Below are 27147 nucleotides of genomic sequence, written 5' to 3'. Positions count from 1 at the left end.
CTGTAATAAATCAGCTTATCTTTCCCCTGTCGGATTTGTCAGCTGTGTCAGGAAGGCTGCCAACACTTCAGTACTGTGAACAAGTTAACCCCTTCCACGCCCCTCCAGTGCTCGTGTGATGTTTTATTCCTTGCAAACAACCTCCCTGCTCTCACTGTCAGCTTGTCTGCTATCTGGGAGGCTGATAAACACAGACTGATAAACTGAACAAAGAATAGCTGGCTGAGGAGGAAGCTGCCTGTCAGGCTAACTCAGTGGAGAGCAGACACGGCTTGTCATGCTTCATTGACACAGAGCTCTTTCAAAACTTGCACATAACCTCTGGAGACTGAATTCAATGTGTAACTCACTGAATTCTCTGTGTACTCATTGTTTATTAACTGAGTTCACTGCTCTGCTGATGTACTTCCTGTTTTGGTGACCATCTTTTCTGTTTACAAAACAGTTTATAAAACTGTTTTTTTTTATCCTCTTTATTAAGCTGAGAGCAGCGAAAATATTACAGAGGGGGCTAGGAGATGATCCCAAACAGGCAGGGATGTTTGTTTATACTTCATTTTGTGAATACAGATTCTCTTTAAGGAATGATTCGTGTTTGTTTGTTTGTTTGTTTGTTTGTTTTTTAAGTATGGTAAACACCAAGACTTTGAAAGTAATGAAGAGTTACACCTAATCGTATGACACTGTTTATTTTGATATTCCCCACTTCTGGATACATTATCACAAGTAATAGTGTTGGCTGTCCGCTCTGACACCGGGCTATTTATCAGCAATCTACTTTATTTCCTCCAACTGAAGATCTGCACTAAAAATATCCCGCAAGGATAATGGAAAGTCCGCCCCCTGGCACAGAGCGCCGTTCTACAAGGTTCAGACGATCTGCCACTACATGTCTGCTATCACCAGGTAGATGTCTAGGCATAAAAAGCGCGGCCTCCAGTTTACTTCCTACAGTCACTAGGTCAGAAATGCTGGAGATTTCACCGATTTGCACAGCCTTTTATTTGACCATGAAAGGTGAAATGCGTTCCAGATGCAATCGAGCAGAACCATCTGCGGACTGCCCGGGAAAGGGGAGAAGCCGATGGAATTCTGGCAGTGGGGGAAACAAACAAAAATTACACAGAGGGGAAAAGTGTGTGTGTGTGTGGGGGGGGGGGGGGGTAAAGACATAAAACTAACTGACGTTCAACACTAGAAAATGGCGATCACTACAAATCACATTAAAGTGAACCCGAGGTGAGAGAGATATGGAGGCTGCCATATTTATTTCCTTTTAAACAATACTAGTTGCCTGGCAGTCCGGCTGATCTATTTGGTTGCAATAGTGAACTGAATTACCCCAGAAACAAGCATGCAGCTGATCATGTCGGATCTGACAATAATGTCAGAAACTCCTGACCTGCTGTATGCTTTTTTCTGGTGTTATTCAGATACTACTGCAGAGAAAGAGACCAGCAGGGCTGCCAGGCAACTGGTATTGCTTAAAGGAAATAAATATGGCGGCATCCATATTATTCTCAGCTCAAGTTCCCTTTAACAGATATTTGTAGTTGAGCTCTTAAAGTGTACTAGAGCTCAGGGACCTAAAAAGATTTATACATACCTGCGGCTTCCTCCAGCCTCAAAAGCTCCGATCGCTCCCATGCCGACGTCCTCAGTCTTCTGCAGCTCCGGTACCGGGTCCCACACTTCCGTCAGTCGGAGCCAGTCTGGCATAAAGGAAGTGCGACCTCTACGTATCTCTCCAGCAGCTGCTGGAGGGATACGCAAAGAGCGCACTTCTCCTGCGTAAACTGGAGCTGACTGACGGAAGTGCGGGGACCGGCTCCCGGCGCTGCAGAAAATGGAGGACGTCGGCATGGGAGTGATCGGAGCTTATGAGGCTGGAGGAAGCCGCAGGTATGTATAAATCTTTTTAGGTCCTTGAGCTCTGAATCCCCTTAAAGGGCAACTGCAATGAAAGGGAACTGCCATATTTATTTTCTTTTAAAATATACCAGTTACCTGGCAGCCCTGCAGGTCTATTTGGCTGCAGAAGTGTCTGCATCACCCCAGAAACAAGCATGCAGCTAATCTTGTCAGATCTGACAATGATGTCAGAAACATCTGATCTTCTGCATGCTTGTTCAGGGGCTGTGGCTAAAAGTATTAGAGGCAGGGGATCAGCAGGACTGCCAGGTACTTGGTATTGCTTAAAAGGAAATAAATATGGCAGCCTCCATATCACTCTTGCTTCAGTTTAAGCAATTTTACAGTAAAGCTCCTCTTAATTTAAAACCCAAAAGCAGTTAAAAATGTCATGTGCTGGACGCCCTCCTCTATTTTCACTCTCCGATGCTGTGCTGGGTTCTGGGATGGGAGGCGTGGCCAAGCTTGCACCTGCCAACTAAGAGACAGCAGATGGGCGTGGCCTGCTTACAACTCAATCCCTCTTCCATAGGAATTTATGGAAGGTGTGGCCTGTCTAAAGGCGAGTCTGGGCGGGATACATGTCAGGATCTGCGCAGACAGGGCCGCATCATTAGGGAACTATTGTGTACACAGTTTAGGTTAGGCACGAGGGCAAGAAGAAATGGGAGAAATAATCCTAAAATTTGGCTTTAAAGGAAACCTGAGGTGACAAACTGGGGAGATAAACAGTGCTATCTATCCTCCTGCTCCAAAAAATTACCTTTTTAGGGCTTGTATACACCTAGGGTGTTTTGCGTTTTTTTGAGCGCCGTCGAAAAACGCCCTGAAATCGCTAGTGCAATGAATCCTTATGGGTTAGTTCATATCAGTGCGTTTTGTCCGCTTTCCGCTCAGCAAAGCGCTGCATGTACCATTTTCAGGGCGATTTTACTACAATGGATAGTATAGGAAAACCGCAAAACGCTCACAAATCGCTTTATCCAGCAATTATCCGGAGATTGCGTTCACGCTTTTAAGAATAAATACATTGTATTTATTCTTTTTTTTGGGTCAAAGAGTTCATTTCCTGACTCGCGTCAGGAGGTGGGGGGGGGGGGGGGGGGAAGGGGAACGCGCAAAATAACGAAAATTGCTGGTGTCAGATGTAAACAAAGCCTTAGAATGTGTTTTTTTATTTTCTGTGCATCAGCTAAAAAGGTTGTATTGTCTCAGCTGAATGATACAGTCTTTCACAACAGAGTTCTAAGAGAAAATATATGAACTATTGACCTTTTTTTTTTTTAATCTATTCCCTGCACTCACAAGCTGCTCTCTGCCAAGCAAGCATTAGGGACAATTTCCAATAAGGTGGCTCTTCCATTCACGGATTTAACGTGGCACCTGTCCTTTTGCAATTCCACAGCCAAATCATGGCCATGTACGGCTATAGGGATCCGCATGTTTGCTGCAAAACACTATAGCATGCTAACCGAATCACACTGGCATGCGATTATGAAGGCAAGCTATTGACTATAGAGAGTTGCCCCGTCCAACTTGCATGCGGGCAAATGCTGCGTATTCGGAAGTAGTGGAAAGGGGCCCTTATATTGCTGTAAGTCCTTACCAGCGATTGCTATGCTATAGTCCGACTAGGTCCCGACTGAAGGGAAACTGTCACTTGCATACCTGAATGTTTAACTCTTTCTTGCAGAAAAAGAAGAAAAGGAACCCAGCCTAGTTATGTGTAAGCTTGGCACTGTACATACACATGTCTAGCTTACATTAAAGTAAAACTGTGACTTTGATAAAGAAGTAAAAAAAGTATGCTTACCTCGGGAGAGGGATCCTAAAGAGGCTTCCCCGTCCTCGTACATCAGCCAGTTCCAGCGCTGGGACCCCCAAAGAGTGGTCTCCCTCCATCTGGGCATGAGCATATCCGGCCTGCCCAGTAGCACGGAACTGATCCGGACTGGCTTTTCCAAAGAAAGGCGAGCGGGTCTGTGCTGGTGCACCTGCGCTAGCTGTCGACAAGCATCAACAAGCTCTTTTTTGGGGGTTACAGCACTGGAACAGGCCTGCAGAGAAGAGCAAGGGAAACATCTTTGGATCCAGAGGCTTCCTCCTCCCGATGTAAGCATTCACTAAGCTCACTCTTTTTTGCTAAAGATAGACTTTAAAGCAGACCTTAACTCAGAACTTCCTCTCTGCCTTTTGGGCCAAAGTGCGGGGATCTCGTCCTACAAAGCGAATCAACCCCCAAGTCAGCTAGCTAATTGTACAAGCTGTTGGTATTTCTCTTGTCTGACTTTTGGAGAAATTGCTGATACTTTTGAAACCCAAGAGAAGCTGAAGACGTGTCTGACACTTCTGCTGCCTGGCAGATCAACTGTATACACATCACCATGGCAACAGACTCGAGCCCTCTGCTGCGCATGCGCACTGTCCCAGTTAGAAACATATTGTATGGCTCTCGCGAAATTACATTTTAAAATATGTGACGTCTATTGCTCTCTCAGCGGAAAAGATTCCTAACCCCTGCTTTAGCCCGTCTAATTGCCCCTCATCTGTGACTAATCGCAACTGAAATTTCCTCTCTCAGCTGTATTGGCTGGCTGCCACGGCAGAGCAGCTAATTTGTAAACACAGCATGGTAACCCTATGTCTGCTTCCATGAAAGCAGGAAGTAGAAAACGCTACACATTGATTGCAGGATTTGTATCAGCTGTAACAAAGAATTTTTTTCTTTAAAGGTTATTATGCTATTGCTTATCTTTTAGTGCAGAGAGGACATTCTGACTTCACGTCTTTTTAAAAAAAACATTTATTTGTTACAGCTAATACACATCCTGCAATAAATCTGCACTGTCTTTACCTCCTGCTTTCATGGATGCAGACAAAGGGTTAACATCTTTTGTTTACACTGGTGAGGCAGCCAGATGAAACAGCTGAGAGATCAAATTACAACTTGTGGTTAGGCATAGATGAGGTGGAATTAGACAGGCTGAACTCTCTAAATACACACGGGATGCATTTCTCTCTGGTTTTCCTTCTGTCCTGTGCAAGAGATCAGGTCCACATTAAGGCAGATAATATTTGGACTCCTGTATTACATAACAAGCCTGATGAATGGTCCTGACAGTAATAAAAGCAGTGAGGCCTTCTTAGCCTTGTGAGCGAAGTCTGGCAGTGCGCGGACTCCACGGATCGGAAACAGAGCTGTTTGCATTTCACATCCTGTGTTTCCACATCTGTCACCTGAGCTCTACAGGAGAAATAGATCTCTGGCGGGTATCATTCTCTGAGTCTCAGGGAAGCGGATGACAACCGCCAGCTCGGACAGGAAGTGTCTTATATCAACCAGCCAGGCTAACCGTACAGACAAGTCATGTTACAGGAAGGCAAGTGCACCTCAGCTGCAAACTCAGAGAATAATAAAGATAATCTAAAGGTGCCATAAAACACAACTACAGTGGAGGAAATAATTATTTGACCCCTCACTGATTTTGTAAGTTTGTCCAATGACAAAGAAATGAAAAGTCTCAGAACAGTATCATTTCAATGGTAGGTTTATTTTAACAGTGGCAGATAGCACATCAAAAGGAAATTCGAAAAAATAACCTTAAATAAATGATAGCAACTGATTTGCATTTCATTGAGTGAAATAAATTTTTGGACCCCTACCAACCATTAAAGGAAAACTTAAGTCAGAAAAAAAAAATGACATTTACTCACCCGGGGCATCCCTCAGCCCCTCGAAGCTGGATGGTGCCCTCGCAGCCCCGCTCCGATCGTCCTGTCCCCGCCGGCGGCTACTTCCGGGTTCGGCGACAGCCGCCGACAGGCTGGGAACGCGGCTGATTTTCCGCGTTCCCAGCCGCTATATAACCCCTCTATGCTGCTATAGCGTATATATATACGCTATAGCAGCATAGAGGGTGATATAGCAGCTGGGAACGCGGAAAATCAGCCGCGTTCCCAGCCTGTCGGCGGCTGTCGCCGAACCGGAAGTAGCCGCCGGCGGGGACAGGACGATCGGAGCGGGGCTGCGAGGGCACCATCCAGCTTCGGGGGGCTGAGGGATGCCCCGGGTGAGTAAATGTCATTTTTTTTTCTGACTTAAGTTTTCCTTTAAGAGTTCTGGCTCCCACAGAGTGGTTAGACACTTCTACTCAATTAGTCACCCTCATTAAGGACACCTGTCTTAACTAGTCACCTGTATAAAAGACACCAGTCCACAGAATCAATCAATCAAGCAGACTCCAAACTCTCCAACATGGGAAAGACCAAAGAGCTGTCCAAGGATGTCAGAGACAAAATTGTAGACCTGCACAAGGCTGGAATGGGCTACAAAACCATTAGCAAGAAGCTGGGAGAGAAGGTGACAACTGTTGGTGCGATTGTTTGAAAATGGAAAGAGCACAAAATGATCATCAATCTACCTCGCTCTGGGGCTCCACGCAAGATCTCACCTCGTGGGGTGTCAATGGTTCTGAGAAAGGTGAAAAAGCATCCTAGAACTACACGGGAGGAGTTAGTGAATGACCTCAAATTAGCAGGGACCACAGTCACCAAGAAAACCATTGGAAACACATTACACCGCAATGGATTAAAATCCTGCATGGCTCGCAAGGTCCCCCTGCTCAAGAAGGCACATGTGCAGGCCCGTCTGAAGTTTGCCAATGAACACCTGAATGATTCTGTGAGTGACTGGGAGAAGGTGCTGTGGTCTGATGAGACCAAAATAGAGCTCTTTGGCATTAACTCAACTCGCTGTGTTTGGAGGAAGAAAAATGCTGCCTATGACCCCCAAAACACCGTCCCCACCGTCAAGCATGGGGGTGGAAACATTTTGCTTTGGGGGTGTTTTTCTGCTAAGGGCACAGGACAACTTAATCGCATTAACGGGAAAATGGATGGAGCCATGTATCGTGAAATCCTGAACGACAACCTCCTTCCCTCTGCCAGGAAACTGAAAATGGGTCGTAGATGGGTGTACCAGCACGACAATGACCCAAAACATACAGCAAAGGCAACAAAGGAGTGGCTCAAGAAGAAGCACATTAAGGTCATGGAGTGGCCTAGTCAGTCTCCGGACCTTAATCCAATAGAAAACCTATGGAGGGAGCTCAAGCTCAGAGTTGCACAGAGACAGCCTCGAAACCTTAGGGATTTAGAGATGATCTGCAAAGAGGAGTGGACCAATATTCCTCCTAAAATGTGTGCAAACTTGGTCATCAATTACAAGAAACGTTTGACCTCTGTGCTTGCAAACAAGGGTTTTTCCACTAAGTATTAAGTCTTTTATTGTTAGAGGGTTCAAAAACTTATTTCACTCAATGAAATGCAAATCAGTTGCTATCTTTTATTTAAGGTTATTTTTTCGATTTTCCTTTTGATGTGCTATCTGCCACTGTTAAAATAAACCTACCATTGAAATGATACTGTTCTGAGACTTTTCATTTCTTTGTCATTGGACAAACTTACAAAATCAGTGAGGGGTCAAATAATTATTTCCTCCACTGTATAGTGAGAGGTATATGGAGACTGCCATATTTACTTCCTTTTAGGCAATACTAGTTGCCTGGCTGTCCTGTTGATTCTCTGCCTCTAATGCTGGGAATACACGGTACAAATCGCTCGATAATTTCCAAAATGTCCGATAATGGCAGTATCCATATACCTCTCACTACAGGGTTCCTTTAAGAGTCCCTTTAAAGTAGATACAAACTAAAAACTGATCAAGCCTTGTAAAACAATTTAAATATAACACCCTGAACTTTTATATAGACATTCATTTAGCCAACTGCAGGCCGAAACCTCTGTTCCTCTGGTAAATATTTTGCTTCTTGAGAGCAAGAAGGGACTCCCACAATGCCTTACTTCAGCTCAGAGAATGGACAGTCAAGCATCCAGTTTCCATAGTAATATGCATGTAAGGAAAAGCCCTTCACTGGATTGGACGGGCCATGGATGGAGTAAGAGGAAGGCTGAAGCGTGAAATCTGCTACTTACCAAATCCCGGGACGGCTTTAAGGCTGGATTTGAGGCAGATCTTCTCCAGCCGGAGGTAGCTGTACCGCAGTAAACAGTTCCACAGGAACATCCAGTCCAGCCGGGTGCGATGGTTCATGATGATGACGCTGCGCTCGCCGGGGATAAACCCATCACCCGTAATCACCACTTTAGCGCGGAACACCAGCTCCAGCAAAGCCTGATGGGAAGAGAATTAGAATAAGAAGTAGTCATCTTACAACTCTAAAGAGGGGCGCCAGATACGTTCCGGGGTTTACTCGCAGCAATGGAGGGAGCAAAGAGGAAAAAAATGATTTATAAATAAAAAAAATAAATAAACCTGGCAGCAGCGATCAGATGCCACCAACAAAAAGCTCTGTTGGTGGTAAAAAAAAAGGGAAGGGGGGGGGGGGGGGGGGGGGGAATTCACATGCGTGCTGAGTTGTATGGCTCTGCAGCGAGCTATTAAAGCTGCAGACCACTGAATTGTAAAAAATATCTTGGACAATAAGTGGTTAAAGCAAACCTGAAGTAAAAATAAACTTATGAGTTAATGAATTATATGTGTAGTACAGCTAAGAAATAGAACATTAGTAGCAAAGAAGAGAGTCTCATATTGCTTTCCAGTACAGGCAGAGTTAAAAAAAAACCTTCAGCTATCTATGCAAAAGAGCTTCTCTGAGCTCCTGTTATCTGAAGCACGTAAACAGCCAAGAAACAGTGAGAGACAGCTTGAGATAAGGTTTTACTGCAGGAAGTTTAAAGGGTCATTATTTCTGCTTTGTTTTATAGCTTTAGGCTGCTTACACACCAAGACGTTACAGGCGCACGTTAGTGCGCCTGTAACACTCCCCCAACGCACAGCAATGTAACACAAGTGGGCTGTTCACACAGCCCACGTTGCGTTACATGTAGCGCTGCACGTTCTGTGCAAAGTGCAGCATGCTACGGCGTTGGAGCGGCTATAGCCGCGTTAGACTGTTTGCACATGCGCAGTGGGGGGCGGAGAGGAGGCGGGGAGAGCCAGCTACAGTAGCCGCGCACATGGCTACTTAATATTCACTGCACTGGCGGGCGCTGATTGGCCGGCGGGACCACGTGATGCGGAGTGTCTCGCTCCGCATCACGTGGTCCCGCCGGCCAATCAGCACCACTCTGGGAGACATTATAGGAATCGAGCCGCCTAACGCAGCTCACTCTACCGTCGGCTCTTGCAGCACCATACGTTGTGTTAGGTGCACGTTATGCGACCTTAACGTGGCACCTAACGCAACGTCTTGGTGTGCAAGAAGCCTAAAAGACAGAGTGTGTTTTTTTAAACTGCAATAGTATGATGCAAGGTCATAAAAAAGCTATATAACTGAAAATACAAATTTGAGAGACCTTTCTTTGCTACAAATGTTTTATTCAGTCCCCATACTAAACGAACAATTCATTATATCATAATGTTTTTTTGTTTTATTTTTTGTTTGCTCCACATTTGTTTCAAGAAAAATTGTATAGAAAAAACTGTGTTTCATAGGCATGCATACTGAGATTTTACCCCATAATGAGATGGATTAGTTAAAAATCTGTCAGCTTTTTACTACCTACTGTAAGTGATGGTAACATAGGAAAAAGATAACAATTTATGGTGCAGATTACTCTGGGGGAACATTTTACAGGAATGTATTTGATATTTTTTTTACGATAATGGTCCCTTAATAAGAATAATTATAACAAGCTCTTACCACGGGTAACGTCAGCCATGTAGCCACAATGCGGTCGGTCAGCCATCGATACCAGCTGGGCGATATGAACATCAGAGGCAGGAATGGTCCCAGCATGAAGATGCTCCCAAAAAAGCTCCCCAGGAAGAGAGCGCACACAAAGTAGATTCCCCTCCATGAGACCATGGCTCTGCAACACAAGCACAGGCTGGGTAAGGCGGATGCAGACACGCAGGTTTACTATTATCTTATAGAGCGCCACCATCTTCTGCGCTGTACAGAGTACACTACAGGCAATAGTGGAGATTAGAAATGCACACACAGCTTATAGACAGGACACCCAGCAACACAAGTACAAGGAGTATATCCTCTGACGAAGGCAAATGCCGAAAACCTTGGTTGGGATTTTTGCATTTGTTACATGCAAATAAACAAGCTCCTTCACTGGATGACACTAAGGGAGGATTTTACCGTGAGCCTGGTCAAGTACCACGTTTCCCCAAAAATAAGATAGTCTTATATTAATTTTTGCTCCAAATGTTGCGCTAGGGCTTATTTTCAGGGGATGTCTTATATTTCTATAAACACACAAGTTCCTGTGCTGTGTGTCCTCCTGCCTTCCCCACTGTGCCGCCTCTTCCTCTACTGAATCGTCTGCCTCTGTGCCCACCTTGTACCTTTAGTGTCCTCCTGGTGTCCCCTTCTGTAACCATGTCCTCTTCTATCCCCTAAACTCCTGTTTCCCATGTAACTCCATGTCCTCCTAGTGTCCTCCGATGTACCCCTGCATCCCCCTCTTCCCCCCAGCTCCATGTTGTGCTGCCCCCAGTGTCCTGCAATGTTCCCCTAATCCTCTTCTTCCCCCCAGCTCCATGCTGCTGTGTCCCTGATCTTCAGCCTATGGGGAAGAAGTACAGCAACTTGTGTTTCTGCTGGAGCCGATGATCTCATAGGCGGGACCATGGCTCTGTTATTGGGCTGATCACTACACTCGAGTAGCAGTGAGTACAGTGATAAGTCCAGTGGCGGAGCATCCTGCCTTTACCAGGTGGAGATCCATGCAACAGTTTCTGTATACAACAGATTAACTTCACTAGCCGAAGGGGTCTAAAGGTGACCATACATCAATCATCAGGACTAATCTCCCCCTGATTGAATCTGATCACAGAGATATCTGTTGGCTGCCCATACAACGCAGACCGATTCCCGATCAATTTCAGAATGAAATTGGAATTAATGGAAGTAATAGGGAATATGAACTAATGTTAGTAGCCGATTACAATTGGCTACAACTAGCGGTCATTTTGGTGCTGGGGTGATGAGGTTTGGTTTAGGCACTTAAAGGGGGAATTAGGGTTCAGCATTAAGTGGTTGGGTTCGGTTTAGGCACTAACAAGGCAGGGGTTAAGCATTAGGTGGCGGTGATGGTGGTGGGGGGGTTCGGTTTAGGAACTTAGAAGCGTTCAATTAAGAATGGGTGCCGAGAACAGTGTAGTAACATTTTTATGAAATAAATTGCCGATAATTTGCAGCTAACGCCACTACCCGCCGCTGAGCTGAAGTAGTGCCGTTGCAATGCACATTTGTGTCTGCAGTCGCTGACAGGCGATGTTTATCCACCCAGCACTGCAGCATAACTCCTGGAGTGCCGTCACAACCATGGGGAAACAATCCCTCGGGCGACAATTCGCATTAGCATTGCGATCAGTAAATGCTTGGCAGTGGCGTATCCAAAGGGGTACAGGCATGACTCGTGCCATGGGCAGCCACGCACCCATGGGCGGCATGCCTGCCTCTATGTCACCGCTCTGCTGTCTGCCTCCCCTTCCACCCCTGCCGGAGCCCCCCTGTCCATACTACCAGACTTCCGATCCCGCATGCAACCCCCGCCCACTGTACTCCAAATGCGGAAGTGATGTCATCAGTCACTTCCTGCATTTGAAGTTCGCTGGGCGTGATTAGCGTGTGCGCCCTCTCGGTTTCTGTCTCGCTGATCTGAGGTTTGTTACTATGAGGCCGGGTGGAGACACGGAGTGGAGATGGTAGGGAAACAGGCACGGCAGTGATGAGGACCGGTCACCACTGATTTGAGATCTGTAATGGCAGCATCCTGCCCCAGCCACCCAGCACCAGCATCCACCCTGCCCCAGAATGCTCCCAGCCTGAACCCAGTCTCAGCATGCACTCTATCCGAGCGAGCACCGTGCCCCAGCCTGCACTCTGCCTCAGCCACCCAGCGCCATCCTGCACCCTGCCCTGCACCCAGTAAGATGATCCCGGCGCTCCCATCTGCTGATGCGGTTTTTTTTTTTAAAAGAGCGCAAAACAGATGCATGTCCATCTGCCGGGTGATGGTCCTCTGCCCTCCCCTTCGCATGTCCACCCTCAACCCCCCCCCCCCCCCATGTTTATCTGCCCAGCGATTGTCCTCTGCTGACACCCCACCACCACCCCAACATGTCCACCCTCTGCCCCGCCCGCTTGCATGTACAGCTGCCTTGATGAACAATGCATTTTCCAGCACGATGGAGCACTGTGTCATAAGGCAAAAGTGATAACTAAGTGGCTCGGGGACCAAAACGTTGAAATTTTGGGTCCATGGCCTGGAAACTCCACAGATCTTAATCCCATTGAGAACTTGTGGTCATTCCTCAAGAGGCGGGTGGACAAACAAAAACCAACTAATTCTGAGAAACTTAAAGAAGCGATTATGAAAGAATGGGTTGCTATCAGTCAGGATTTGGCCCAGAAGTTGATTGAGAGCATGCCTAGTCGAATTGCAGAGGTCCTGAAAAAGAAGGGCCAACACTGCAAATACTGACTCTTTGCATAAATCTCATGTAATTGTAAATAAAAGCATTTGAAACATATGAAGTGCTTAAAATTATATTTCAGTACATCACATAAACAACTGAAACAAAGTTCTACAAGCAGTTTAGCAGCAAACTTTGTGAAAACTATGTTTTTTGACAGTCTCAAAACTTTTGGCCAGGACTGTAGGCTCACACACCTATCAACAATCTGTCCAACTATCTTCTAAACTTGTCTGTTGGAAGATAAAAATTGGGTGTGTGATAACTGGTTGTTTGCCAGATCCAACCGGTGGATCAATCTGACCAACTATCAGGCAGACTGGAACGTGTGCACAAGTCTTTTGAACAACTTTATTGTTTTGAATGTGGACATGTTGTGCAGTTTGTCATTTAGCTTTGCACGCATAGTATTTGAGTGAGTTGGTTGTTTAGTTGGTTGGCATGTGTGTACGTATTTGTCATGTAAACAACTTGTTGTATGGTTGGTCATGTTGTGCAGTTGGTTGTGCATTAAGTTGGATGTGTGTATGAGCTTTTATTCTTTTATCTGGGAAACGTGGCTACTTAATTATGTATGCATGGCAGACTTTTCTACTTAATTGTTTTATCTTGATGGACCTGCATTTTTAATTTGTTTATTGTGAGGCACCTGGATACTTATTTATTTTATCTGGGGGTGTGAGACTACTAAATTGTTTTATCTGGAGGTGTGTGACTACTAAATTATTTTATCTGGATGACTGTGACTTTATTTTTATTAGGCGACATGAATACTTTATAATTTATCTGATAGTATGTGTCTACTTGATTCCTTTATCTGGAGGTATGAAACTATCTGATTCTTTAATCTGGAAGCATGTGACCAGAGCTGAATCATCCACAAGGCAATGTAGGTAGTTGCCTAGGGCCTGGAGAGACACTAGAGCCCTAGTTGAATCTAGTCTCCCTTCAAAACTTCCAAAAAAGCCAGGAGGTGATCAAGGGTGGGCCCGAAGATGATACTTGCCTAGGGCCCCATTAAAGCTTAAAGAGGTTCTGTGGGGGGTTTTGAAAACTAAAACGGACATTTGCCTGAGGCTTCTATCGGCCCCCTGCAGCTGTCATGTGCCCACGCCGACCTCTACGATCCTCCGTTCCCCGCCGCTGTCACCGTTCAATTATTCTTTTAACTAGACGAATACAACTGTGGCTGCAGCCACGCATGTCCTAGTTTCAGCTTGCGTCTCCGGGAGTTTACTGCGCATGGGCACTACGAAGTTTTCTCATACTGCGCCTGCGCAGTAAGCTCCCGGAGACGCAAGCGGGAGCTAGGACATGCACGGCTGCAGCAACAGTTGTATTCGTCTAGTTAGATGAATGATTGAACTGTGACGGCGGCGGGGAACGGAGGATCGTAGAGGACGGCGTGGGACAGGACAGCTGCAGGGGGCTGGTAGAAGCCTCAGCTAAGTGTCCATTTTTGTTCTCAAAAAAACCCCAGAGAACCCCTTTAATCCCTCTCTGCATGTGACTATTTAAAGTGACACTGAAGCGAAAATAATTAAAAAAAAAAACGTATGATACAATGAATTGTATGTGTAGTACGGATAATTCATAGAACATTAATAGCAAAGAAAAGAGTCTTATATTTTATTTCAGTTATATAGGGTTTTTTTGTTTTTATAACATTGCATCTTTCTCTGAGGGCTCGTTTCCACTGTTGCGGTGCGGAATCGCCTGGATTCCACCGCTGATAAAATAGCATGCGGATGCAATTCCCCATGCGTTTTTTGCTGCGAATTCGCATAGGTGAGGGTATATGCGATTTTAACCATGTCACTGCCTGTGTGAATTCACGGCAAAAAACGCATGGGGAAAACGCATGCGATTTCCCTATTAAATACATTGCATGCGATTCGCATGCATCCCACTCTCAGGCGAAATCGTTGGCTCTTTTGTGCGTTTTTTCACCGCTGAAAAAAACGCACATCACCAACGCAACAGTGGAAACAGGCCCATCCACTTGCATACCATGTGCGAATCCGCATGCGTTGGACGCATGCGGATTCGCGATAGTGGAAACGAGCCCTAATATTTGCAGTTAACAAACTACACTTTGCATTTTAAACTATGAAACAGAGCAGAGCTAACGACCCTTTGAATGTCTCTGCAACAAAAACCTTAAATAAACAGGAAAAAGTGAGACACAGGTTAAGATAAGTGGTTCAGAAAACAGAACTGTAGCCCACCAAGCTTGGTCAGAGAGTTCAGAGAAGCTCTTTTGCATAGATAACAACTGAAGTTTCTTAATGCTCGGAATACACAATGAGTTTTTTCAGCAGATTTACTAACTGATCGATTTTCTAATAAAAAAAAAAAAAAAAAATAGATCATAAAAACGATTGAAATCAGATCGGACCTGTCGGAAATTATTTATCGAGCCATCTATCTGCAAAAAAACTCATGGTGCATTCCCAGCATTACTCTCCCTGTATTGGAAACAATATAAGACTATTAAACCGCCTGCCAGGGTTTCCAGAGCTGCCATTGGGCAGCTCTCTCTCTCCCTGGCCACCCCCCTGCCTCTCCCCCTACTCCCTGCATGCTGGAGGAGAGACAGGGGCGTAGCAATAGGGGTTGCAGAGGTTGCGACCGCATCGGGGCCCTTGGGCCAGAGGGGCCCCGAAGGGCCCTCCCTCAACTACAGTTTTAGCTCTGTATTGGTCCTGTGCTCATAATAATCACTTCTATAGATACTTTGAATAGTGGTAGTCATTAACAAGCTGTTCCCCATCCCCTTCTTGCACCTCTGACACTGTAGTTGCCATTGGCAGGTTTTGATGTGCCGTATCAATTGTTATATATAGAGTGCTTGGGGGGCCCCATTGTAAAACTTGCATAGGGGCCCACAGCTCCTTACCTACGCCACTGAGGAGAGAATCAATCTCTCCTTCCAGCATTGTAACCTAGAGTCATGAAAGTGGACCCACAGGAGCGGCAGGGATGGCAGCTACCTGATCCAATCAAACCAACAACCCCCCCAAATCAGGTAGCATCATTTTAGGAGACCACCTCGGCTCTCTTTAAGTGATTTCCGAGTTCCCACGCTACATAAATAGCTGAAGCATAGGTGTGCAAGACATACCGTGAGCTGCTTCACATCATATGCATTCGTACTGCAAGTCTCCAGTCTTCAGCAGGATTTTACCAATGTAACATAGAATAGAGAGACATTCAGAGGGGTGGGTTGGGTGAGTGCAGGTATGTGTGTGATGCAGAGCCAGATTAAGGCTAAATGGGGCCCTAAGCAAAGTAACTGATTTGGGCCCCCCCATCATGTCGTAATAGAATCAGAAGATGCAGCTGCACAGCAATATGCCGCACACACCGGGGCAGCCGAACTACTGGTTGCTATGGGCAACAGCCCGCTATCCTCTGTGGGTGCACAATGCAGGGAATAGCAGCGGCAAAATGCAGAGTGAGAGATGAATGGCTGGGACATTTGCACTCAGGGGCTGGGGCACCCCTGTGAAGAGGGCGCCAGATATCACAGCAGCAGCACTTTCCCCCTGCATCTCCAGCCTGGCAATAACAGAAAGCTCTGGAAACCGCCAAACCGGAAGCCGTTCCCCAGACAGAATTACATAACCACTCCCACCACCGAACAACCAATTTCCTCCCAAACTAGACAGCCACCATGCAGCCTCCACCCCAGTGAATACGATAGTCCAGCAGAGAAGGCAGCCGCAGTGGGGGAGAATGACAGCACCAGATGAATCACATTCACCTATTGCGATCCAAGCAATAGAGGTCCCGTCATCCGGAGCCCATCTGTCTCCTCTAGAGTGCTGCCGCTCTGTTACTACTACTATTACTACTTCCTACTTCCTGTCTGATCTGAGAATCAGGAAGTTCAGAGCGAGCGGCTGCACTGTAGAAGAGACAGATGGGTTTCAGATGACGGGATCTCTATCGCTTGGATCATGGATAGGTTAGTGAGCGTTTGCCATCTGCTGCTATCATTCTTGCTACAGCTGTGGTTCTCTGTGGGAAGGGAGGGTGGAGTGGGCAGCGGCAGAGCACACAGTAGCAGGAGGGGGACCTAGGAGGAGAGCCTGGCTCTGAAGACAATCAGCAGCGCACGGCATCATTTGACAAGACAAGACAAATAACATTTATATCGCGCTTTTCTCCTGGTGGACTCAAAGCGCCAGAGCTGCAGCCACTAGGACGCGCCCTATAGGCAGTAGCAGTGTTAGAGAGACTTGCCTACGGTCTCCTACTGAATAGGTGCTGGCTTACTGAACAGGCAGAGCTGAGATTCGAACCCTGGTCTCCTGTGTCAGCGGCAGAGCCCTTAAAGGGACTCCAAGCAGTGCCTGTGGATACGCCTTTAAGCATACCCACAATTGATTCATTACATCCTCACACCTACCAGCATGATGTTTGTAATTATATCCCCCTGGGTTCCTTATATTTCATTGCATTGTGCTGAATTGAGCTGCCAACTTTGGAGAAAAGTCGTCCTGTGGCCGTGATTTCGATCGCGAAAATATCGAAAACTAAAAGGCATAGAGCAGCTGTTTATATATCATTGGAAAGGGGAGAAAAAGAGCTTTAAAATGATATGCATCTTTCCATAGTTACTGCACTGCTCAGAGTCCCTTTAACCATTATACCATCCAGCCACCGCTGACTTTGGAGAAAAGTCGTCCTGTGGCCGCGATTTCGATCGCGAAAATATCGAAAACTAAAAAGGCATAGAGCAGCTGTTTATATATCATTGGAAAGAGGAGAAAGAGAGCTTTAAAATGATATGAATCTTTCCATAGTTACTGCACTGCTCAGAGTCCCTTTAACCATTATACCTTCCAGCCACCGCTGACTTTGGAGAAAAGTCGTCCTGTGGCCGCGATTTCAATCGCGAAAATATCGAAAACTAAAAGGCATAGAGCAGCCGTTTATATATCATTGGAAAGAGGAGAAAGAGAGCTTTAAAATAATATGCATCTTTCCATAGTTACTGCACTGCTCAGAGTCCCTTTAACCATTATACCATCCAGCCACCGCTGACAGGATGGCAAGGGCTGGTTTATGTGCTGATGGGGCCCCTTTGACTCTGAATGGGGCCCCAAGCGACTGCTTTTGTTGCCTGGTCGGTAATCCGGCCCTGGTGTGATGCATACTAGTCAGACAGCCCTCGCCTCTTATTACTCACTTATATGCTGTTCTTCTGGTTTGTGACTTTAAAGGAAACATCCAAGGAAATAAAAAAATTAAAAAAAAGATCCACTTACCTGGGGCTTCCTCCAGCCCCTGGCAGTCGTTCTGTGCCCTCGCTGCAGCTCCGGAGGCTCCCAGTCTTCCCCGTTGCAGAACCCGACCTCGCCAGGTCGGGTTCAGGCCTCTTGCACACTGCAAGTGATTCCGATTCAGATTCCGCTTTTTAATCAGTTTTTACATCCGATTCAGATTCCGATTTGCAGTGTGCAGGGAGCAAACTGCAAATCGGAATCTGAATCGGATGTAAAAACTGATTAAAAAGCGGAATCTGAATCGGAATCACTTGCAGTGTGCAAGAGGCCTCAGGGGTCGGCCTCTTCTGCACTCCACGGTGCGGGTCACGTGGTCCGGCCGACGTCATCAGGACGGTACTGCGCAGTACAATGCAGATGACGTCGGCCGGACCACGTGACCCGCGCGGTGGAGCGCTCAAGACGCCGACCTGGAACCTGACCCGGAGCTGCGGCGAGGGGAAAAGGACGGCTGCCACGGGCTGGAGGAAGCCCCAGGTAAGTGGATCTTTTTTTTTTTTTTTTTATTTCCTTGGACACTTACTTTAAAGTGGACCTGAACTCTTGCACAGGACAGAAAAAAAAATGTAGAAAAACGCACCCTGTATGTATTTAAAGAGTTTAGCCTGTCTAATTCCATCTCATCTTTGACTAATCACAACTTGCAATTTGATCTCTCAGCTGTGTCAGCTCAGAAATCTCCTCTGCAATGGGAGAGCAGCTAAATTGTCAACACAGGATGTTAAAGGACTCAAGAGGCGAACATCTTAATCTACGTTTACTTACCTGGGGCTTTCTCCAGCCCCTAGAAGCCATTTTGGTCCCTCGCCGCAGGATCTGGTCCTCCTCGGTGTCCCGCTAGCCGCCAGCAAAGATCACCAGCGGGTCAGCGCTTCTGTGGAGATGCACAGTCAGTGCTTCTTCTTTACGGGCAGACAGCGGGATACCGAGGAGGACTGGAGATGTTGATTTGACAAAGGCATAGTATACCGGCTATCAGCAAAAATCATGTTTAATTTCTCTAGTTAAGCCCCGTAGCACTCTCAAGTATGGCCATTTGGCCCTTGTCCTCAATCTTGTAAAAATAATAGGAGAAATTGAGAGCCCACTATAGTGTTGTATTTCAGTCCAATATGGTAAAAGAAAACAATAGAATATACTCACAAAGGTAGGTTGCTAAAAAGCAACCACTATCAAGGCGTTAGGGGAACTTGACCCCTCCCCTCGGGATAGATTAAGATCTCGCTCTCTGTAGGCAGGAAGAACGGGGGTAGTCCCCTCCACCAAACATGGACTAATGATATTTGTATCAGTAACACAGAGGTGCCAAAAGGATAAAACAATATCCACATAAAAAATAGGGGAAGAGGACTCACCTCCCGATAGAAGATTCAACAAGTTAAATGCTTCAAAAGTATTCTTTTCATAATGCAGCCCAATAATTGCAACGCGTTTCGTGGGACACAGCCCACTTCCTCAGGCAGTGGAAAAGGAGCAGATCAAAGTGAGTGTGGCACCTCATTTGTTAGGACAACCCTGTCCTGGGGTGTTTCAAGTCCTACCACATAGAGACACATTAATCCATGCCAGGCATTGATGAGGATCAAGCAGTCTGATTCAGTCTGTATGTATGTTGGATTAATGTGGCTCTGTACAATTACCAAGCTGACGCATCATTGCAGCATTCCAGCAGCTCTGGAGGTGTGGTTAGCTTTCAGGGACAACAGAGGGACAATTTGCATATTCACCAGTGATGCATTGTGGGAAACCTCATATGCTCACTCCAACCTGAATTATCGCATATACCTTCTGTTTTATAATGACAAATTAGTGTTTTTAATAGAAAAGCAGGATAAGTGAAGAGGAACAGTGCAGAAGCAATGTGGCCGACAGAGGTTTCATGCATGCTCGTCACTGCAATGCAGCTTGCTTCCTCCCCTTCTGGATTCAGCTGGTGGGCGGGTCAATCATGTGTGACCATGTGACACCAAAAGCAGGAATAATAATAGATTCCAATCTACACTTCCAGAATGCCTGTATTACAGCAGAAATCACGTGTCAGCAGAAGGAGGTGAAGTCAAATATGCGGCAACACTGATACAGCGTCTCATTCACAACAACTTTAACGGTGGCATCTAACGATACAGTTTGCTGACTGTTTAAGGACGATTTTTCGTATGAACGATTGGAAATTATTGATTGGGACCAGTAATGGACAAATCTCTTAACCAATCCGATCAGATTAATGAAATCAATCTGTTTTTCAGAACAATTTCATCAATTGGATTAGTTAGGAGATTTTTGTCCATTATTAGTCACAAACGATTGAAAAATTGGAAGTGCTCCTGATCAAGCCGCATCTGAAATTACTACCAACAGAGGCGTACAGAGCCCCCTAGAGGCAAATACACACCTTGTATTCAAAACAGATGCAAACTATGCACTAAACCCTAAGATTAAAACGGAATGCAAACTTGAAATAACAAATGGGTGCAGCTAGCCATAAGTAAATGTACATTTCTATACAAGCAGGGGGAGGTGGCAGCGCTTCCCAAGACAGCCTGCATCTGATTGACCAGCAGCATGGATGTGCAGAGCCGAATTACAGGCAGGTTACACAACCTGCATTCAAAACAGATGCACCAAAATGGAGGATGTTTGCTTCCAAAACAATTTGTGCGCATCTGTTTTGAATGCAAGTTGTGTAACCTGCCTACATTTAGGCTCTGTACATCCATGCTGCTGGTCAATCAGATGCAGCCTGTTTTGGGAAACGCTGCCTCCTCCCTCTGCTATATAGATAATTTCTGATTGTTCATACCAAGAATCGTTCATAAACAATCGTTCAGCGTATCGCCAGTGGCCACCTTAAAGGACATCCGAGGTGAAAACAAACTGATAAGAAAAACAATTGTATCCATCCTCCTCTTAAAATGATTTTTCTTTTTTTTAGATATCCCACAGTTTTATTTTGTATTTAAATCTAGTTTTTACTGTTTCATTGTCTCTGCTCAATGACTCCTTCATTGAAGTATGCCAGAGCTCAAATCTATGAATTATTGACCCTTTTTATCTCTTTTCTGCTCTCAGAAGCCATTTACTGACAGTAAAGTATTTTATGGCTGTAATTATGAATCAGTGAGGATTATGCTATAGTCTGACCCAGTCCCGACCCACATAGCCGGCCTTTGACCGGAGCGGTCGCTCAGGGCGCTGGCTTCCAAGGGGGCGCAGATAGCTGGTTGGCTGCCTATACTGAGGGCACCTACACCTGATTTCCTATACTGGGGGCACCTATAGCAGGCTAGCTATACTGAGGGCACCAACACCTGGCTACCTATACTGGAGGCACCTACGCCTGGCTACCTATGGGGGGGATGGAGACCTTCAACTGACTTCCTATACTGGGGGCACCTATGCTTGACAACCTATATTGAGGGCACCTACACGAGATCCTATACTGGGGCACCTATACCTGGCTACCTACCTATACTGAGTCTGGGGACATTTTTGTTGGGGGTGCACTGCGGCCATAACGCGTGATGCAAATTGTCGGTGCTGTGCTATCATTCTAAATGGGGGGGGAGAGGCGGCTAACTGTCCCACTGGTTGTTTTTATTAATATTCCTGAAAGGTTCTAGCCTTCATTTTTAAGTGTATTCAGGATAATGCACTCTCTCCATCCATTTGTGGTTATTAACCAGTTCGCATTCAGTCGTTTTTCACTTTATGCATCCGAGCAATGTTCACCTCCCATTCATTAGCCTATAACTTTATCACTACTCATCACAATGAACTGATCTATATCTTGTTTTTTCCGCCACCAATTTCTTTGGGGGGTACATTTTACTAAGAGCCACTTTACTGTAAATGCATTTTAAAAGGAAGAATAAGAAAAAAAAAACGGCAAAAAATCATTATTTCTCACTTTTCGCCAATTATAGTTTTAAAATAAAACATGCCTCCATAATTAAAACTCACGTATTGTATATGCCCATTTGTCCCGGTTATTACACCGTTTAAATTATGTCCCTATCATAATGTATGGCGACAATATTTTATTTGGAAATAAAAGTGCATTTTTTCCGTTTTGCATTCATCACTATTTACAAGCTTATAATAAAAAAAAAATGAAATATTTCATCTTTACATAGATATTTAAAAAGTTTAGACCCTTAGGTAAATATTTGTGTTTTTTTTTTTGTTGTAATGTTTTTTGTTTTTTTTCAATTAAACATTTTATGTGGGTATTTTTGGAAGGGTGAGATTTAAATTGTATTTTTTTTTAGTAAATATGTGTATTTTTATTTAACATTTAGCTGTAGTTTACTTTCTGGCCACAAGATGGCAGCCATGAGTTTGTTTACAGTGACGTCACTCTAAGCGTAACACGTACGCTTAGAGCGACGTAGGGTAAATAGGAAGCAGAAAAAGCTAGGCTTCCGAGAAAAGCTGTCGCTTTTTCTGTGGGGGAGAGGAATCCGTGATCGGGCACCGTTGCCCGATTCACTGATTCGCTGGCTAACAAACCGCGGGCCGGGAGCGCGCGCGATCGGCCGCGGGAACGCGCAGAAGCGCACATGGCTTCCTGGACGTGAGTTTCACGTCCAGGAATGTCAAATAGTTAATAGTATTTTTTCTATTATACATATGTGACGTGTCACGGAGATCTGAGCATTTGGCATGATGTGTCATGACGTCAAAAAGGTTGGGAACCGCTGTCCTAGGAGATATCACAGGAGAAAAAATGAATTGCATATGGGCCTGTATGTTTGTGTGCGTGCGTGTGCGGGAGGAGGATGTAGGGGAGGGGCACAAAGATCAGGTTTCGCTCAGGGCGCTGTGAAACCTAAGGCCGGCCCTGCTGACCCAGACAGAAACTGTCACTTGCATACCTGATTTTTAACTCTTTTAGGCAGATAAAGAAAAACAGGAACCCAGCAGTTATTTGTGTGCTAGGCACTGTACATACACATGTCTATGTCATGTCACCTCGGTTGTCCTTTAAAGAGACCCTGTAACAAAAAAAAAAAAAAGTGACCCCGGGAATACTTACCTCTGGATCCTATCGAGGCTCCCATCCTCCTCCGTCCCACAGTGTTCTCGATGTGCCCCTCCAAAGCCACCACCAACAATTTGTCAGGATGTGGCGCATGCGCAGTAGCTCCAGCAATATTTAACTTCCCCGGCTCCAGCGCAGAAGCGGCTCGAATAAGGCGTAAATAGCCGATCCCAGTCAGGTCCGCTCTACTGAGCAGGCGCAGGGATGGTAAAGGTTTACATGCTCGGCATTTGGAGGGGCACAGCGAGACCACCGTGGGGCGGAGGAGGACAGGGGAAGCCTTGATAGGATTCTGAGGCTTCCCCCATCCCGAGGTAAGTACCCCCCAGGGGCACTTTTTTGGTTACAAGTTTTCTTTAATGCTAGTGTGAATATAAGGGTCAGGTATGAGAGGAGAGGACACACACACGGCAATCTGCGCAACAAAACGTTACAATATCAATCAAAACAATCTCCTGCACTTGAAGGTGAATTAAGTTGACAAGCTCTGTATTTTACACCCCACGGGCAAATCATTCCTGTGTTAAAAATGTAAACATAAAAACTTACATAAGGTGATTAGAGCAACTCCCAAAATAAACTGCTAACGCTGCCCAGTTTACTGGTGTATTACATTGCAGCTAATTAGAATCTCTAGTTTTTAGTGCCTATCGCGGCCTCATCTTTGCAGAGAACACGCCATAACATAACATGCTGTAATGGGATTTATGAGTAATCCTTGCCCCGGGCCATTTATCCTGCTTTCATTAACGGCGAGGCTTTGATCGCGGCTTCTTACTGCGGATCGCTGGCTGCCGAGTCCTGGGGATTCACCTGCCGCTGCTCAGCTGCCTCTCCGTGGCCGGGCATCGCGGGAGTCCTGACCTGCGCAGTCACATGCTGCCGGCCGCACACCTCTCCTGCTCACCTGGGGAATGTCGTACTACAGAGCTGATAATGAGGAGGCGCGTACAGGTGTGCGAGTCACAAGGTAACTGATAGCACTGCATACAGGTAAGACAGCACATATCCCAGGCAACACATCAAAGTGCAACAGCAGCTTTTTCTCAGTTAAAGGGACCCTGAGCAGAGGTGAAAAAAGGAAATCTGGACTTACCTGGGGTTACCAAATAACTGTAAAATGTACATACAAACATTTGTTGTGGTGTAGTGGATGACACGCTTACGTTGCAGCGATGGGGTCCAAGGGTCAAATCTCGGATAGGTCACTGTCTGCATGGACGTTTTATGTTCTGCCTGAGTTCATAGCGGTTCCTCTCTAATTTGATCTTATCCTGGTGTCTAAAAACATACTGAAAAATTTCAGTAGCACAAAATCAATCTGCCTGTGGGGTCCCCAGACCCGAAAATCAAACGCCACTAGAGACCTCTGCCTAACACTACCCTCCTCTGCCCAACACTAACCTCACCCCGGACTAACACTAACTTCCCTCTCCTCTGGCTAACACTACCCCCTCTCTCCTCTGCCCAACACTAACCTTACCTCGGACTAACACTAGCCTCTCTCTCCTCTGCCTAACACTAACCTCACCTCTGCCTAACACTACCCCATCTCTCCTCTGCTCAACACTAACCTTACCTCGGACTAACACTAACCTCTCTCTCCTCTGCCCAACACTAACCTCACCTCGGACTAACACTAGCCTCTCTCTCTCTCCTCTGCCTAACACTACCCTCTCTCTCCTCTGCCCAACACTAACCTCACCCCGGACTAACACTAACTTCTCTCTCATCTGCCTAACACTACCCTCTCCTCTGCCCAACACTAACCTCACCTCGGACTAACACTAACTTCCCTCTCCTCTGGCTAACACTACCCTCTCTCTCCTCTGCCCAACACTAACCTCACCTCGGACTAACACTACCCTCTCTCTCCTCTGCCCAACACTAACCTCACCTCGGACTAACACTACCCTCTCTCTCCTCTGCCTATCACTCTCTCTCCTCTGCCCAACACTAACCTCCCCTTGGACTAACACTAACCTCTCTCTCCTCTGCCTAAAGCTATCCTCTCTCTCCTCTGCCCAACACTAACCTCTCTCTCCTCTGCCTAACACTACCCTCTCTCTCCTCTGCCCAACCCTAACCTCACCTCGGACTAACATTAACCTCTCTCTCCTCTGCCTAACACTACCGTCCCTCTCCTCTGCCTAAAGGTGCCCATTAACCTCCCTGGCGGTTAATTTATTTTTGAAAATGGGCAAAAAACGTGTTTTTTTTTTATTTATTTTTTTTGTTTCATGTAAAGCTACCAGAGTGGTAGCTACATGAAACACCACTAGAGGGCGCATGTGTCCCTCTAGTGCAGGGGTCGGGAACCTATGGCTCGCGAGCCACATATGGCTCTTTTCATGCCTGCATGTGGCTCTCCGGCTCGCTAAATCCCTGGTGACAGCGCGGCCAGGGAGACTGTGTCAAAATTTAAATTAGTGTGCCGCCGTCGCCGCCTCCTCCGTGTCCGGCCTCCATCCTCATTAGTCCGCCTCCTCCTTCTAGATCTCCGCCTCCCCTCACATGGCCATGCTGTGCGCCGCCTCGGCCAACGTATTGTAACTCCGCCCCCATGGTGACGCAGAGTGCGGAGACTGGTGTTGCAGCCAGTGATGAGGAAAGGCTGGAGCCCGCTCTGTGGAACTCTTCCACGCTGCCTGGCCTGGTGAGTGTGCTGTCTGTAAAGCAGCACTTTGGGGGATTTTAGCTTAGGGACAGACTGGTTAACTCAGTTAGATAGAATAATTGTTATTTAGTATTAAACCTGCCCACCCAGCACCTCACCATCCTCCCCCCCACCGAGCAATATCTCCTGTCCACGCAGCACCTCACCATCCCCCCAAGCAGCAATATCACCTGCCCACCCAGCACCTCTTCATCCTCCCCCACCCACCGAGCAATATCTCCTGCCCACCCAGCACCTTACCATCCCCCCACCAAGCAATATCACCTGCCCACCCAGCACCTCACCAGCCTCCTCCCCCCCACCAAGCAATATCACCTGCCCACCCAGCACCTCACCAGCCTCCCCCCCCCCACCGAGCAATATCTCCTGCCCACCCAGCACCTTACCATCCCCCCACCAAGCAATATCACCTGCCCACCCAGCACCTCACCAGCCTCCTCCCCCCCACCAAGCAATATCACCTGCCCACCCAGCACCTCACCAGCCTCCCCCCCCCACCAAGCAATATCACCTGCCCACCCAGCACCTCACCAGCCTCCCCCCCCCCACCAAGCAATGTCACCTGCCCACCCAGCACCTCACCAGCCTCCCCCCCCCCACCAAGCAATATCACCTGCCCACCCAGCACCTCACCAGCCTCCCCCCCCCACCAAGCAATGTCACCTGCCCACCCAGCACCTCAGCAGCCTCCCCCCCACCAAACAATATCACCTGCCACCCAGCACCTCACCTACTCTCCCCCCCCACCAAGCAATATCACCCGCCACCCAGCACCTCGCCTACCTCCCCTCCCCCCACCAAGCAATATCACCTGCCCACCCAGCAACTTGAACTACCTCTCCACACCCTGACCTGCCGCTCCCATCCTGACCAGCCTCCCCCCACCCTGCAACCTGACCTTCTGCTCCTATCCTGACCACTCTCTCCAACCCTGCAACATTACCTGCCTGCCCCAGCCCTGCAACCTGACCTGCTGCTCCCATCCTGACCAGCCTCCCCCCACCCTGCAACCTGACCTGCTGCTCCCATCCTGACCAGCAACTCCCACCGAGCAACATTACCTGCTGCTCCAATCCTGACCAGCCTCCCCCCACCCTGCAACCTGACCTGCTGCTCCCATCCTGACCAGCCTCCCCCCACCCTGCAACCTGACCTGCTGCTCCCATCCTGACCAGCCTCCCCTCACCCTGCAACCTGACCTGCTGCTCCCATCCTGACCAGCCTCCCCCAACTCTCCAGCCTGACCTGCCGCTCCCATCCTGACCAGCCTCCCCCCACCCTGCAACCTGACCTGCTGCTCCCATCCTGACCAGCCTCTCCCACCCTGCAACATTACCTGCCTGCCCCAACCCTGCAACCTGACCTGCTGCTCCCATCCTGACCAGCCTCCCCCCACCCTGCAACCTGACCTGCTGCTCCTATCCTGACCACTCTCTCCAACCCTGCAACATTACCTGCCTGCCCCAACCCTGCAACCTGACCTGCTACTCCCATCCTGACCAGCCTCCCCCCACCCTGCAACCTGACCTGCTGCTCCCATCCTGACCAGCCTCCCCCCACCCTGCAACCTGACCTGCTGCTCCCATCCTGACCAGCCTCTCCCACCCTGCAACATTACCTGCCTGCCCCAACCCTGCAACCTGACCTGCTGCTCCCATCCTGACCAGCCTCCCCCCACCCTGCAACCTGACCTGCTGCTCCCATCCTG

At 47.2% G+C, this 27147-nt stretch overlaps 1 protein-coding gene across 2 annotated transcripts in view; it reads right to left on the bottom strand.

Annotated features, from left to right (window-relative positions):
* Window positions 1-27147, bottom strand: part of LCLAT1 (lysocardiolipin acyltransferase 1) — a 162995-nt gene that overhangs the window by 120195 nt on the left and 15653 nt on the right. Inside the window, exons 1-3 of one of the 2 annotated variants that reach the window (XM_068232772.1) lie at window positions 23541-23636; window positions 9636-9804; window positions 7906-8104 (exon numbers count right to left, since the gene is read on the bottom strand). In XM_068232772.1, the coding sequence (XP_068088873.1) occupies window positions 7906-8104; window positions 9636-9804; window positions 23541-23611 (439 nt within the window). In that variant the 5' untranslated portion in view covers window positions 23612-23636. Of the gene's footprint in view, window positions 1-7905; window positions 8105-9635; window positions 9805-23540; window positions 23637-27147 lie in introns of those variants that run through there. The other variant, XM_068232773.1, reaches the window with a different exon arrangement.

Source organism: Hyperolius riggenbachi, chromosome 4, assembly GCF_040937935.1.
Source record: "Hyperolius riggenbachi isolate aHypRig1 chromosome 4, aHypRig1.pri, whole genome shotgun sequence".
NCBI lineage: Eukaryota > Metazoa > Chordata > Amphibia > Anura > Hyperoliidae > Hyperolius > Hyperolius riggenbachi.
Note: the sequence above shows the minus strand (reverse complement) of the source record. Positions and strands in the feature narration are given on the sequence as shown.